This window comes from Triticum dicoccoides, chromosome 3A (genome assembly GCF_002162155.2).
Source record: "Triticum dicoccoides isolate Atlit2015 ecotype Zavitan chromosome 3A, WEW_v2.0, whole genome shotgun sequence".
Classification (NCBI taxonomy): domain Eukaryota; kingdom Viridiplantae; phylum Streptophyta; class Magnoliopsida; order Poales; family Poaceae; genus Triticum; species Triticum dicoccoides.
This window is the reverse complement of record NC_041384.1, coordinates 117,838,065-117,854,047: the sequence shown is the minus strand read 5'-3', so window position 1 is coordinate 117,854,047 and position 15,983 is coordinate 117,838,065. Positions and strand designations below refer to the sequence as shown.

Below are 15,983 nucleotides of genomic sequence, written 5' to 3'. Positions count from 1 at the left end.
ACGGCCCGGGCCGCGGGCCCCACGGCCCGTGGGCGCCCACGTGCAGCGCTCGTTGACGTGGACCGGCCCCGCCGCGGAGCAACACGCTTCGTGGGTTGCCCCTCTGCCTGCCCCCGCGGTGCGGCGCGCAGTTACCGTCCTGCCCCTCCGCGCGCCGCCGCGTCGACCGCGCTTTCCCGCCGGTGGCAGGCGCGTAAATAGGGGGAAATCGAGGGGCGGTCGCGGCCGCGTCGCGAGCCGGGGCTTTTCAAAGCTCACGCCACTGCTCCCCCACCCACCCTCTCCCCCTCTCTGTCCCTCTCCCTCTCTCTCTCTCCTTCCGTGTGATCTGCTCTCGCTCCTTCGCCCACTCGAGAGGGCGACCTCTTCCTTCGAGCTCGGCAAGGCCCCTTTCCTCGAGCTCAGCCGGCAGCGGAGTCGAGCTGCGTGGTGCGGAGGGCATGGCGACGGGGGGAGGCGGAGGAGGAGGAGCGGCGGACTTCGGGGCGGCGGGGGGAGCGGGCGGCAGGATGCCGACGTGGAGGGAGAGGGAGAACAACAAGCGGAGGGAGCGGCGGCGGCGCGCGATCGCCGCCAAGATATTCTCCGGCCTGCGGGCGCACGGCGGGTACAAGCTGCCCAAACACTGCGACAACAACGAGGTCCTCAAGGCCCTCTGCAACGAGGCCGGCTGGGTCGTCGAGCCCGACGGCACCACCTACCGCAAGGTCCGTACCACCACGCCTTCCCCGCTCTCTCTCCCCCGACCGCAAGGCCGGATGGATCTCCGCCACCACAACCGGTCGATCGATCCCTCTGCCTCGCTCCTCCACGGGAGGCCGGCCAGCGGCGCCGTAGTCCAGCGAGCGAGCTAAGCTCGTCGAGCGCAGCAGGTTTGCGGCGGAGGCGGCGCGCGCGGTGGATCTCGGCGTGGTACGGCGAGGGTCAGCTGGTGCCTGGGCGGCCTGCGGCGCGGTGTGAACCGTGTGGCGTCCAGTCGTACCTTTCCTATTTTAATTTTCCTCCGTTTCTTTGGGGATGGGTCGCACGTGGGTGGCGACGGGCAAAGGGTGGTGTGGTGGGAGACGCCAGTCTGGTCCGTGCACGGGTGTGCCGGACGGGAGTGCGGGGTGGGTGGGTGGCTGGTCTGGCAGGCGCGTTCGTGGAATTTCGGGGCATCGGGGAACTGCTGCCGCTGGGGAAAAAGAAAAGCTAGATTCTCCTAGCGCGGCGACGAATTGAGCATCTTGTATCGGTGCCGTGCTGCTCCCCTGCAAATCCTATCGCGATGCTAGCATTTCGTGGATCAGGATTCCTGTTCGGCTCGTAAGATCTGTGGGCGAGAAACACGCTGAAGCAACTCTATATGCTCCTGAATTATTGCCTGCTGCGTGTTCATGCCTTTGCATCATGTCTTCCAAGCAATCCCACAGTCTAGCATGGTGCAATTCACTGTCGGCATCATGATGTTTGACCATCTTGTGCTTGCCTGATCGTTGCTACACGCGAGTCGAACTGTGGCAAATAGCCACGAGGCTTGCTGCCTCTCCGTGTTTGTCAGGATAGCGCATTAATATTTGCACCATGAGCTATCATACATTACTTGTGCCATGGTTATCTATCTATCATACGTACATTACTTCTCTATATATACATATTACTACTTGCAATGTAGTGCTCTCCCCGTGCCATGGTGTGAAATAGTGTCCTGCTCCGTGATAAAATGTTGTTGAGTAGGTATCAATTCTGCAGAAATACCGCATCTGGTTTACTTTCAGCCAGTCGGAGAGAGTCCTCTGATGCTAACAATGTGCTCGTTTTTTGTACGTTAAAATGTTGTTCAGTAGGTAGCAATTTTGCTGCAGAAACTAACAATGTGTTTGTTATTTGTTCACAGGGATGCAGACCTGCAGAACGCATGGATGGGATTGGGTGCTCCGTGTCACCAAGCCCATGTTCCTCATATCAGCCAAGTCCGCGGGCATCATACAATGCGAGCCCTACCTCCTCTTCATTCCCCAGCGGCGCGTCTTCGCCCTTCCTCCCGCATTCTAACAACATGGTTAATGGCGTTGATGCAACCCCCATCCTACCTTGGCTGCAAACGTTCTCCAATTCGACGGCATCGAATAAGCGGCCGCATCTTCCGCCGCTGCTGATTCACGGGGGCTCCATTAGCGCCCCGGTGACTCCTCCACTGAGCTCACCGACTGCTCGCACCCCTCGCATGAAGACAGACTGGGACGAGTCGGTGATCCAGCCTCCGTGGCATGGTTCAAACAGCCCTTGCGTGGTGAACTCCACCCCGCCAAGCCCCGGGCGTCAAATGGTTCCTGACCCGGCATGGCTGGCCGGCATCCAGATCTCGTCAACGAGCCCTTCATCGCCCACATTCAGTCTCATGTCCTCCAACCCATTCAGCGTCTTCAAAGAAGCCATCCCTGGCGGCGGTTCATCAAGGATGTGCACGCCGGGGCAGAGCGGCACGTGCTCGCCGGTGATCCCTGGCATGGCGCGGCACCCGGACGTTCACATGATGGACGTGGTCTCCGACGAGTTCGCGTTTGGAAGCAGCACCAACGGCGGCGCTCAGCAGGCCACCGCCGGACTGGTGAGGGCGTGGGAGGGCGAGAGGATCCACGAGGACTCCGGATCGGACGAGCTGGAGCTCACTCTCGGGAGCTCCAGGACGAGGAGCTGATGCTAACAGAAACCTAACTCGGGCGGGATTCTTTCTTGTTGTAGCTTATTTCTTCCTCTTCTTCTTGGTGTTCCATTAGTTTCTGAAAGAGAGACCAAGCGTGTGGTTCCTTCAGATAGCTTTCACTTGCTGTGGTGATGATAATTGTGTTATTTATTTGTGCGGATTACAAGAGCTAGGGAGGGTTCGGCGGCCAGAACCAGCTGATATGTAGCCTCCGCAGCTGGTGACCTCGATTTGGCCGCAATGTAAGCTCGTTGTGCTGTTGTTGTGACAAATGTACATTGATGTCAGAAATCACGAAAATTACCCATTCTTCCCGGCTCGACCGCCCCCCTTTTCTCGTATGCCATGGTGGACGGAGTCGGCACGCCGGTGGCTGCGAAGTCCGCGCTGCCGGGGGTCAACACGGTGTTTCTGGTCGAGGGGCGGACGGCGTCGCGGCCGTGTCTTGTCCGGGGCCGGCGGGCGTGATTGTGCCTTGACCAAATAGGCCTGCTGGCCAGCACTGCCGTCGCTTTCTCCGGTTTAACTGAGCGTGCCGTGCTGCGCCAAGTCAAAGAAAAACGCGGGCGTGCCGTCCGCAAATCCTGCCCTCCAGAAGCCGGACAATGCGGAAGGATCTTCACCTTCACCAGCGGAGAAGAAAAATATCTACTCCGTACGTAGCGCGTAGTCTACACCACACCACACCAGGCGGCGCCTTGTCGTATCTGTACCGCAGACTGCAGAGTCGCCTGCTGCTGCTGGGAGCAGCGCTACTTGCCGGAGTATTTCAGCGAACCGTGCTTTAGGATGTATCGTGTGGAAGCGCTTTGGTTAGCCTAAATTTGCGCCAAGTTACGAAAGATTGAGTACGAGTCAAGGGCTCCTCTGAAACGTAGGAATAAGCAAAAGAAGAAGATGAGATCAGCATGTTATGACTTGCCGAATTCTACTATAGTAAGGAATCAAAACAGAGGTATTTGCAAACTCCGATATAAAGCTAAAGTTCTTGCAAGACACGACGTCCTATTTTCCCCCCATAAAGAGGGTGCTTGTATATAAACTCGTAATGTAGCAGTGTACACCTCGTCTATGCGTAACTATGTTGCACACAACCAACATGAACAGACACACAATGTGAAAATATAGACTGACAACATTAAAGTCTATTTCTAAAAGGAAACCGGAGAAAAATCAATATGGAGCAGGCTTATCCAGCCGATATTACTTTCAGAAACCTAAAATGGAGGGGTTGGGGCTTTGGCTCCAGGCTCAAACTCTATGCCATTTTCGATTTCAGGACTTTTAGCCTATACCGCTATCCATGTTGGGTAAAAACCTCCCTGGCCATCTGTTTCAACCGTGTACACACCGCCATGAACAAAAGGTGGTACTCCATTGAATGTAGCATAGACCAAATACAAAGTCGTATAAAAACCATACCATGTGTACATAGACAAAGCAACCCTAATAAGGCATAGAAAGTCAAACTTTCTTGAGATCTAACCTCTTGCTTTGATCCAAAGGGGCTCCATAGATTGAAGTTCTACAAAATGTCATAGATAGTCCACAAAATTTGGTCCATAGAGACCTTGAGTAGCCAACACTTAGAAAAGAGAAAACTTAAGGTGCACCACATGATTATGGACCGTCCATTTGATGTGATCTGACGGCTAGGGTCTTGTGTGGTATGAGGTGATAATGTGGCCTCTAAGGCCATCTCCAATGCGGGTGCCAACAACGGGTGCTATGGTAATATCCCTGGTCGTTTTGCTAGCGGAGTTCGTGGCTAGGATTGGTGCTTCAAGTTGAGACCGATGCTTGGTACGATTCACGAGCTCAAATTTTCTCCGAGGCAACCGTAAATAAAGCGATTGCATTGGAGACCTAGACTGGCCCGCAAAACGTTGATGTAGACCAGAAAATGCCGTTGAGCGCAATTTGCATAGCAAATCATCGCCCCAGGGAAGAAAACTCCATAGAGGACTCGAATAACGCCACATGATCGTCTAGACGGGCCGGAAAGCACAATTCACACACGCTCCCCAACGAAGCCCTAACTGGCCAACCTTCATTAGTTGAAACTAGATCCGGAGAACCAAGACGCACAACCACGCCATCCGCTCCGCAGGACAGCACACCGAAACAAACTCGCAGAAGAAAAAAAAAAACCCGGAGAACCATATCAAGGGACACACCACCCTCCACATGCCTACCAACGATGCCACGAACCACCATCAGAATGAGAACGAGGCAGGAAAGGACTTATTCCATGCCGAAGGTGGCACCATCACCTTACCACTGATGACTAGGAACCAAAATCTAAACGAAAAACCTCACCCTACCACTACTGGTACGAAGTAACAGGATTTCCGCTCACTCATGTCGCCAAAAGTAGCGGACGAAGGGAGAAAGGGCCCATGATCTCGCCAGGGAGGAGGTAGATCAGCGCTGCCGCCGTAGCTCCTAGGGTTTTCACCGGAGGGAATGAGGAGGAAAATACTTCAAAACTTATATTGTGAACTTGTGGTTCTCTGCACATAGATATTGAAGTTGTTTATAAGTTTTATTTACAGAAAATTCTTTCTAAATTGCTAACCCACATTTATATGACTGCCAAACAACTAGAATTTTGTGTTCTAAGCTACATGTTGTATCAATTTTCTTGTTAGAGCAACTCCAATAGCTCCCGCAAAAATCTTCCCATAAAAGTGGTTTTACTGGATGAATATATAATTTACGGGAAGTTGTTAGACAACAACTTTTCTCAAATCTTGTAAACCTCTTTCCGTAAAATATGTTTTTCTTTTTTTTAGTCAAACAAACCTAACTAATGCCTGGGCCCGTATGTCATTGGCATGTGTGACGGTGACCGGCGAGGTGCGGTGCGGGGCGGCGGTGTAGCAGTGGCCTGACGTGGTGGCAGCGCGGCGAGGCGGTGGCTCGGCATGGAGGTGGTGGCATGGCGGCACGATGATCCAGTAGCCCGATGGCACGACGACGTAGGGCAGCGGCGTGAGGGCGGCAGTATGGCGATGCGACGACACGACAGTAGCGGCACGGAGTGGCGGTGCGAGGGCGGCGGCGGCGGCGGCGCGGGATGAAGCAATGAAGTGTTAGGCGGTTTTTTAACCGCCAAAAATTTACAAAGAGGACAAATCTTCCCGTATACTTGTGGGATGAGGGGGTGTTTTTAGGGGATCCGTAAAAAGTTTATGGGTTTACGAGAGCTGTTGAAGAGCTTTTTTTCTGCCCCAACTTCAATTATTTGAGATTTACAGAAGCCGTTAGAGTTGCTCTTATAGAGCTAAAAAAACAGCTAAAGCTGGGTCATTATCCATTTGATTGACACACGATGTGTGACAATGTGCAAACGTGGATCACACGTAGTCCACAAAAAATAATCGGTTGTATTTTCGATATCCAAAATAAATACCCGGCAAACAATGGTCAGGATGCTTGATTTAGTACTAATTTCTTGGGTTTCACTTTCCCTCTTGCGATTGCGGCGGCTAGGGCACTCATCCCTTCTATGCTTCGCCGGCAAATCCGTGAATCCACCTCCCCTCTACCGACCACTCAAGTGGCTGGTGGCGGGAGGGGGATCCCTGCCTCGGTTTCAGCCAATAGTTAAGGTTATAGTTTTTCTCTCGCGGGGGGACGACGTTCGGACGCATGACGATGCTTCAACTTTGAGTTGATCTTTTGGGATGTGATCCTCCTCGAGTTCGCACATCGGCACGGAGTCGGTGGTGTTCTGGCATAGATTCCTGTCATATCCTTGGGATGGCGAGGTTAGGATTTCTCGCCGTGTGTGTGGCATCGAGATTTGATGCCAGGCGCTTCAAGGGTTTAATGACGATGTTTGTGGCTCTAGGGTGTTGTGCATGAAGACTTATCCACTGTCATCGTCAAGGTCAAGCCTGCTTCGGTAGAATAACGGCGACAATAGGGCATTGACAACTTGTTATAGTGGCGGTGTGGTCATTCGGCTGTGCATGGTCCTCCGTGTAACTTTTATTATGTTTGTGGTGCTTTATACTTCTTATGAACCTCTTTTTTCTTGAAAAAAAATGATAAGGATTTTAATTCTTGATGCATCTTCGTTAGAAAATAGCTCGTCTTCCGTTCGAATAAACCAATAGTCGCAAACACATTTTTAGGATGGCACATGCACAAAGATTCATTCATGAACCAACCAATTGTTGCAAGCTTTTATCTTTATACATTTTTAGCTTTGTGTGGTTCGCTATAGCCTATAGCCTCCACATATTTTTTTTTCTTTTACTGAAGATGGATTCAGTTAGGCGTGAAAAATTTGTAAGAAGACTACATAAATCACGTTTAGCCCTTCGTAGTTGAGTTGGTTACGTTTTTGCACACGCCTAATTCAGATAGTTCCATCAAGCCACCTCCAGTCATGCAGAGTAGGTAACCAGTCCAAGAAGAATATGATGATATGATTCCTAATTCCTTAAGAGATATACTTACACTCAAACGATCTCGGCGCTATCAAGTAGAGATCAGGAAGGAGAAGCAGGGTGCCACTGTGCTCGACGGAGAGCACAGCGTGTCACTAACATAGGAGAGACGACGGAGGCGCCACCGGAGCCATGGAAGAAGGGCAAGACGTAAAGGAGGCCACGTCTAAGAACTCAGAGGATTGGGGCAGCACTAATAACAACAGCAGATGCGACGGCGGTGACATGATCTCCGTCCAATTCATGCAGAAGGTATATACTCCTATATGTGTGCTTGCAGTATGCAGTTCTGTACTGCGTAGAACGAATTTTGCTGGAAGAGTCGTGCTCGTTTTACGCAGATTTGAACAGATCCTTGCAGAAATTTTGGGAACCTACTTCATGATCTTGGCGGGGTGCGGCTCCGTGGTGGTGAACCAGAGCACGGGCGGCGCGGTGACGTTCCCGGGGATCTGCGTCGTGTGGGGGCTCGTCGTCATGGTCATGGTCTACTCCGTCGGCCACGTCTCCGGCGCGCACTTCAACCCCGCCGTCACCATCGCCTTCGCCACCTGCCGGCGCTTCCCGTGGAAGCAGGTACTTTCAACACAGGGATGTTCGTTGGGATGAAAAAACATGATGTGATCAGAAACACTGTAGATTATCCGAAAATGCCACTTTTTCAGTGTATTGACAAACTGAAAATGTGGATGTGTTGCAGGTGCCGTCCTATGTGCTGGCTCAGGTGCTGGGATCCACGCTGGCGAGCCTGACGCTGCGGCTGACGTTCGGCGGCGCACACGGGCACTTCCTCGGGACGACGCCGTCCGGTTCGAGCACGCAGGCGGTGGCGCTCGAGTTCATCATCTCCTTCTACCTCATGTTCGTCGTCTCAGGCGTGGCCACGGACGACAGAGCGGTAAGACCACCGCTTCGCGCCGCCCAGCACTTGGAGATCGATCGGAAACGATGAACTTTTCCTGATATGCGATAGCTCTGGAATGTCAGAGAGGGAGTATGAAGAACTGAGTGACGCTTTCTCTTGCAGGTTGGTGAACTGGCTGGTCTCGCAGTCGGTGCCACCGTCGTGCTGAACGTGCTCTTTGCCGGGTACAGGCCGATCCAAAGCATCATATATGGCAAATAAACTGAAATTGTAGATTCTTGATCTTCTTACCCCTGACCCCCTGACCTGATCTGTGGATGTTGCATTCTGCTTCTTGCTTCTTCGGAGCGGATGCGCAGGCCGATTACGGGGGCGTCAATGAACCCTGCGAGGAGCCTAGGGCCGGCGATCGTCGCCTGCCAGTTCGGCAGCGTGTGGGTGTACATCGTCGGCCCGGTGTGCGGGACGGTGGCGGGAGCCTGGACCTACAACCTCATCCGGCTCCCTGGAAAGGCAGTTAGAAATGATTAGGAGGATGTACTTCCTTCGTTCCGAAATACTCGACATGATTATAGTTCAAATTTGAAGTAACTTGAACTAAAACCACGTAAATACTCGACATGGTTATAGTTCAAATTTGAAGTAACTTTAACTAAAACCACGCCAAGTATTTCCAAACGGAGTTTATAGTATGTTACAGAGGTGAAAAATGTACGTGCGCTCATGGGTGGTTTCCTGATAAACCAGACTCATATTCCTTTCTTTCACATTTGCCCATGAAATTAGTATTTGGCATCAACAATACAATCAATCTGGACAAACTTTTCCATGCCTTGTTATCATAACTAAGAACCTATTTCGAATTGTAAAGACTTGAACGCAGATGGTGAGATTACTCTTAAAAGTCCAGCCAAACGTTCAAAATTCCTAAATAGGAAATTACCAGCTTGAAAACATCTCCATCTTTTTGGAAAAAGTAAGTGTTTGCGCAATCATCCCTCACTGACGAGCTGAAAATCAATGCAGACACTAAATGCACACCGGGGGAAAAAGTAACATAGAAGTGGCAGGCAAACTAAACAATAGTGTTACAAGGCCGCATTGTGGCGTTGACACAACACTATATTGCACAATCCTGTGCTCGCCCTCAGTACAAAATAATCATAGGGAATCATTTTGTGTATGAAATGTAGTACAACAATCCACACAAGTAATAGAGAGCAAAAAGGCATCAATCCTGGGGTGTCAGCACGGTGAAAGCTGAGCAGAGACTGATGTACTAGAGATATGAAGGGAATCACAGGGACAAGGGCAGGAAGATAAAGCAAATGTACAACTACAGACACCTAAATCACTGTGCTAGAACCAATAATAATTTAACAAAGGGCAGGAGGGGTAACAGCAGCATCTAAAGTTGTTGTAGCAAAATATTTGCTGCTCAACGCAAGACTTGGATGAGAACTTGGTACGCAGTGAGCTGGGCACAGAAAAGTTTTGCATATCAAAATTGGCCAGACAGGTCCCGCCTGGTGCTATTGGAACATCCGGAGGAAATTGTTTGCGTAGGCCATCGGCTTGACATCAGGGTGTGACTGCAATAATAGAAGTGTGATCAACCAAATGTGGGTTGAGAAAAGTTCAGCATGATTGATCAAATAAATGACTAGGGCATAAGCAGTTAGGAGGTGCTTGAAATAGATATCTGCAACTTTCGAACTATATGCTGTGCCAGTCAAGTTCAACAAGAATTAACGCACTTTGCAAGAAGCTTAGATGCAAAAGGCCAACGAGGACATACCACTGCTGAGAAACTAACAATATCTGGCTTTAAATCTGGAGCACTGAACCGAATAAATGCACCTTTGTTGCCCATCTGCATCGGAAATTTAGAACAGCATCATGCAGTCAGCATCAATACTATGATGAGGAACAGACATGAAAAGGAAAACAGATGGCTTCCCAGGACTATATATCAAGAGAGAATTGCAAGGAATGCAAGCAGTGTAGTTTTTTCCCGTGATTTAGCATACCTGGTCGCAATAGTTAGGAGCTGAGAAGACAGTAATAAGCTTTCCGTCATGCATGGTTTCATACCCTTCATCCTTAACTTCGTGGGATCGGACAACAAGGTCTAGCAGGCAATCAACCATATTAGAAGAAAACATGCAAGAAAAGAATGCTATATAGAAACGAGAAAGATACTCCAGCAAGTTTAAACTAAATGTATCTGGTACGTTAAAACAACAAGAACGACAATTTGTTATGGGGCCTACCAAGGTTGTTATCTTCTAAAAACCTCTTTGTCACATCTCCACCAAAGGAAAGCCCTACACCTCGTTTGCTTGGACCTCTCCCAGGCTGAGGCTGAGGGTCACTCCATAGAATTTCACACATCAAACCTGTCAACAACAAAGCAAGAGTTTAGTTTGCCAAATAGCTGAAGCACGCATATACATACACACACATAAATGCAATATATATTACTTCCATAGCAAGTTTTGTTAACAAGTAAATGTTTTTGCAGAACGAATTCACAACAGAATCTACAATGATAGCACATAGCCATCAGAAATGCAATGGTTGTAATCCCATGGACATATCTTGCACAAAATGAACAAAATCAAGGTTGCAATGGTGACTTCTTTTTCAGTTTCTAAAAAACAGAATAATGAAAAGGTACTTTGACATCTTTGATGTCAACGATGAGTCGATGATATGTTTCCAGCTTCAGGCGAGAAGCAAGGAAAAATGCAATCATTGCATAACTCAGGTGTTTATAAAAGCAGTTCATTAAAAAGGAATGAAGGAAAAATCATATATCCACTCAAGAATGGACAACTGTAAATAGTGAAGTGAGAAATACCTTCTTCAGGAGGCTCACAGAAACGATCAATGGCCTTAATGTCCGATAACTTTACTCCATCAACACTAAACAGACCCCCATGAACTACAAAGACCTTCTTGTTGATTACATGAGCCAGAGGTAAGCAACAAAATACTTCAGCAAACAGCTCGACAAACGTATCACTCAACTTGGACTTCACTTCTCCCTCAAAACCGTATATTTTGTTCATGCTCTTGCTTTCATGGTTTCCTCTTGCTAGATACATACCTGATTATAGAACATTCTAGCCACGCTTAACTCATAGTTCCACTTAATTAAAGCTGAACTGGCAGGAGGATGTAGCAGAATACATACTACAGCAAACCGACTAGTTCAATTTATGACCATGAACAATATAATAATTGAAGATTATTACCAGTTGGATAGAGACACTTGAATGCAAAGAGAGTAAGTATGACTTCAAGTGAAAACGATCCTCTGTCCACAAAGTCTCCATTGAAGAGGTAAGGGTTGTCTTCAGAGGGAAGCCCATTGAGCTCAAATATATTTAGCAGATCAAAGTACTGTAAATAGAAATAGAACAGCAGGGCGTTAAGCTCCCCAATAGGTAACAACAAAAGAAATCACAATCAAAATTAGAATGTCATTAAGGCTAGTGATTTTGACCTCATTCTAACTATATGTGTGAATATAAAGGGTTATGTTACCACTTCACAGGATTAAAGCATTTCAAAATGCATACGCCAAATGGTTATTGACAGCTATGTCCAGAGAAACACTTCACTTGTTAAGGCAAATACCTGGCCGTGAACATCACCGCAGACCGTAAAGTGACAACCATTCGGAACATTCACATCGACAAGGGAAGGCACTGCTCGCAGCAAGTCCCGTGCTTGTAACACAATCTGTAGTGCATACCTATACCAGGTTGCCAACTTATAGTTCATCAAAAATATCCAAGAAAACTTGTAGAAGGAAAACAAAATGGATCATGATTGCCATGACAATTACAAACTGTACCTTTTATGTATACATTTTTGTGTCTTGAAATCCTCCAGCATCTGCTTGACGAAATCTAATGTTATTGTATCCCCATCAATTCTTGCTCCAGTATATTGTGGTTCAACTTCTGTAATATCAACAATGTTTGTTTAACTCAACTATAACTGAGATAAAAATACCTATCAGCTATTTTAATAACGAAAGCTCAATTTCACTAATAGAACATGTAATGTTAGCAATATACCAACACAGCACACTACATTTCACACTAAGAACTGTCACTCTCAGCATCTGTTGCTTCACTTAGATTGTGTGCATAATATGCCGAAGCATTAAAAGACTATGAAAGTATAAAACAATAGAAGCAACCAAGAGCTGAATATGGAAGGCACTCTAAAACCAATACAAGAGCTCATGAATACAAGCAAATAGATTTATCATGAAAGAACATACTAATAATAGCACAAGGAAAGAATGCTAGTGTCCCATTTGTAGCCACATTAACATAGAGCAGGAAGTGATGTGCCAAAAAATATGGAAATTCAAAGACAGGTACCTATTATATGATAATCAAGAGAATCTGCTATAGAGCGCCTTTCTGTATCCCCTACAGAAATTGCTTCTTCGAAACGAATTTTTTGGACAGCTTTCTCACACTCTTTCAACTTTCTTGTAGCATCTGGATCATTAGGACAGATTCTTTTCACCTAATAGGAAAATACAATTGCATATATTATTTAGTTGCAGGGAAAGTAAATCCCAATATGGAATCTCATTGTCTAAAAAGTAAATGTAATCGGAGCAGACTATACACAAATGAACACCAATATCCAGTAGTCATATAATTAAGTGGATTTATTAAACAATATGACATATACCTGTTGAAAATCTTTCAGGGCTTCCTTGAATTTTCCCATAGCAAGATATGCTGCACCTCGTCTATAATAACCCTACAGACACAAGTTGTGCAAAAGGTGAGAACCTACAATTTTTTTCCAGCAGCAGGCCCAGGTCATAGTCTCATAGATACTCACTTTCGAATATTTAGGATCAATCTCAATAGCCTTTGTAGCATCCTGGACAGCACTTCCATATTCCTCAAGCTTTGTGTGTGCAAATGCACGATTTGCCCAATAAACCGCATTTGATCCATTCAGATCAATAGCCTGGTCATAAAGCTCTACAGCCTGACAAAACTTGTTTGCTGGAGGGAAAACATAGCAATAGTTAGGCAACAACAATCATCAAGGAAATCCTAACGCTAAGGGACCCCGTATGCCTCATTTGGATATTAGCATAATGCCGTGAAAGATAGTCATTCAAGTTCAGTTTATTGCCACAAAAGCACATCTAAAACTGGATATGCCTCAACTTCATTTACTAATTAATTAGTGTCAGGTCTAGCTATTAAATTAAATTAAATACAACAAGCAACCCAACAAGTTGGGTCCTTAAATTAAGTGTTGGGGTTCTTAGTCCTCGCCTAAGTTTTTTCCATTTTTCCCGTATTACTCTGCGCAATCCCTTTTTCTCTGAGCGCATTCCTATTCCACCACACATCATCTGCCTCCCATGCACCCGAATGCATGCATGCATGCATTAACTGCTCTCCTTCCTATTCGCCTTATGTTGTGCTAGTGGGGGGAGAAACCAAGAGACCAAATAGGCAATCACAGAGGACTAACCAATCACGGCATGCACATTTATCTCCATTTATAATGACCCTGCTCTCACGATCCATGCAGCTTACTCTAACGAAGGGCAAATTAGCAGTGTTCAAGAAAGTGTTTCTAAGCGACGCTCAGCGCTTGATCGCAAAACGTTTCGCTTTGCCCTTAGTGGTAGATTAAGCGTTTTTTAAAATTGGCTGTTTTGAACTACTTATGCTTGGCTGCTTGCGCAATAATGGCAATATACCATTTATCTTGTTATTAGGGTCTGTTCGGGAACTTTAGCTGCGGCCAATTTCACAAACACACGCACTTTGGCTGCGGCCATTGCTCTAAGTTGTGCCATCCTTTGCTTACACTTTCCGCTTTTTTGAACATTGCAAATTAGTCCAAAAAACGGGAACACTTATACGCAGAGTAAAAAGGACCAGAGGTAGTACAGTTGTAAGGCCCCATTGACAACAATGAGACGATAAAATGGTGGTGTACAATCTAGACATACGACAGGAAGATAACATATATCCTTACCCTTGAAGGCATCGTTTGCCCTAAGTTTGAGTTCCTCAGCCTTCTGCACATTTGAATTTGAACTATCACCCATGATATCGGTTGTGTCTAGTTCATACACAGACTTCAAAGCTCCTTATTCACCTATTTACATCATAAAGGAAATTCGCAAAAAAAAATCAGTCTTGCAAAAAGTTTGATAAAATCCAAAATTTCAAACACACCAAAGCATGCATGTTTAAGAGACTAGTAACTAAGGACTGTTAACATGTTATGTTTGTGCCCAGGCTACTAAAAGACAGCAATTCAATTACTTACTATTACACCATATTCTGGTATGTTTCATGCATTCCATCGTACCCCTATTCCACTTTTGGTTTGACCACTGTGAAATCAGATATGCCATATAAAATTTGCTATGAAAAGCTATTGATGAGTATAACCAATCATTGTTCCAAATATCGGCCAATTATTCGGCATCTCGGTCAGTTAATTGCTACTCGGTGGGTCACCGAATGACCGGTTGACTGATTTATCGGCCAATTAACTGGAAAATTCGCCTACTTATCCTCACTCCGCAACCGACTGATATGGTACCAGTTACCAATATCTTGAACATTGGAACCAATCAACCGGGATAGACGACATTTTGGTCAATATTCCACATGCCTTTGTTCACGCACATGGGGTGGTGCTTCTGCTTATGTTCTTCTGAGCACTTGAGTCAGCTAGATAATGGACGTATTAGGTCCAATTAGAGCTATTGATAAAACATCCCGGCAAGGCCTGGCTTTGTGTGCGATTGCATCACTCCAATTTGCACAAGATATAAACATAAAAGAGATAACAAATCGAAACAATGGCTCGTCCCATGCGCTGACCAGGCTTTTCACTACAGCCAGTAAGTTGCCCTAAATGTTTCCCAGCGGGATGCTACCTAAAATCCACGAGGTCGGGTACCTCTATGAATCGGTCGTCTCCGCAGACGGCAGGCAGTTGATTTGACAGAGGAAAAAAACGAACTTTGAAAAAGTGACCCAACTAGCTTCGGCCCAATCTCTCGAACAGCCTTGGCTGCAGATCTAGATGGCGGTGTGCCGGGGCTCAAGGCCAAAACTTGCAAGGGTTTGATTGGTTAGGGTTGAGGTAACCAATCACTGGATGGCTAAGGAGCTCGTACCTTGGAAACCGCTGTCCAAGGTAGCGGACGGGGTGGAAACGGCTGGGGCAGGGCAGCGGCGCGCGGCGGGGCAGAACGGGAGCGGCGACGGCGGCGGCCGCGACGCGTTCGAGAGGCGAGATGCGTGAGGCGGGGGGCGGCGACGCGCGCTAAGCTACGGCGGCGGCAGGGTGTAGGAGAGATTTTATTGGGTCGGGTTGGAGCTTCGGGTAGGTCAAGACCGACCGAGCACGAGATAGGTCAGGAGCCAGGGGGAGGAGGGACGAGCTTACGGCGGAGAGAAACGAAAACCGGAATGCCAAATGGGCCCTGTTAGGTTGACTGGGCCTTTCGAGCCAGGCTCTCGGAAAAGCCGCCAAAGATGTGCAGGCCGGACCAGTACAACAAAATCATTTTTTTAGAAGAACGGGGAGGCTCCTCCTTGGTTCCATTGCTCGAATGAAACCTCAAAGTCCTTCATACATCAGCTCACTGAGAAGCGCAGTTTAAATGGACAGGAAATAAACTGCCTACACAAGGCAAATACTGCAGAACAGGAGAATGATACATAAGACGCCAGCCAAGAGGCTAACGACTATCTACTCTAGGCACATATCAGGTCCTGGAAGGCCTTGCGAGTCTTCAACGAGGGCACCGCCGTAGCCTGGGGTGACCAACATGCTGTCAAGGTCAGTGTTGGGCTGGAGAATGTTGCTGCTCTGGTCTCCCGCTTCTTGGAAGGAGAGGCGAAGATGGCGCTATCGTTAAAGATCCTCAGCTTGTTCCAAG

The 15,983-nt window shown here is 47.5% G+C and overlaps 3 protein-coding genes across 3 annotated transcripts; 2 read left to right on the top strand and 1 right to left on the bottom strand.

Annotated features, from left to right (window-relative positions):
• Positions 1 to 268: 268 nt before the first annotated feature.
• LOC119267482 (protein BZR1 homolog 2-like) lies at positions 269 to 3,000 on the top strand. The gene is made up of 2 exons (XM_037548868.1): positions 269 to 707; positions 1,877 to 3,000. The coding sequence occupies exons 1-2, from the start codon at positions 441 to 443 to the stop codon at positions 2,678 to 2,680; spliced, it is 1,071 nt and encodes a 356-aa protein (XP_037404765.1). The 5' UTR covers positions 269 to 440; the 3' UTR covers positions 2,681 to 3,000.
• Positions 3,001 to 7,115: 4,115 nt separating this feature from the next.
• Positions 7,116 to 8,840, top strand: LOC119267481 (aquaporin NIP1-2-like). Its single transcript, XM_037548867.1, has 5 exons — positions 7,116 to 7,398; positions 7,498 to 7,722; positions 7,847 to 8,044; positions 8,174 to 8,235; positions 8,371 to 8,840. Exons 1-5 carry the CDS (start codon positions 7,279 to 7,281, stop codon positions 8,540 to 8,542), a joined length of 777 nt encoding a protein of 258 aa, XP_037404764.1. The 5' UTR covers positions 7,116 to 7,278; the 3' UTR covers positions 8,543 to 8,840.
• Positions 8,841 to 9,075: 235 nt separating this feature from the next.
• On the bottom strand, positions 9,076 to 15,432 carry LOC119267480 (serine/threonine-protein phosphatase 5-like). Its single transcript, XM_037548866.1, has 13 exons — positions 15,216 to 15,432; positions 14,057 to 14,179; positions 12,893 to 13,062; positions 12,737 to 12,808; positions 12,415 to 12,565; positions 11,877 to 11,985; positions 11,657 to 11,774; positions 11,272 to 11,419; positions 10,875 to 11,123; positions 10,285 to 10,410; positions 10,042 to 10,142; positions 9,810 to 9,884; positions 9,076 to 9,603 (listed from the first exon to the last, which is right to left on the bottom strand). Exons 2-13 carry the CDS (start codon positions 14,127 to 14,129, stop codon positions 9,544 to 9,546), a joined length of 1,452 nt encoding a protein of 483 aa, XP_037404763.1. The 5' UTR covers positions 14,130 to 14,179; positions 15,216 to 15,432; the 3' UTR covers positions 9,076 to 9,543.
• Positions 15,433 to 15,983: the final 551 nt, after the last annotated feature.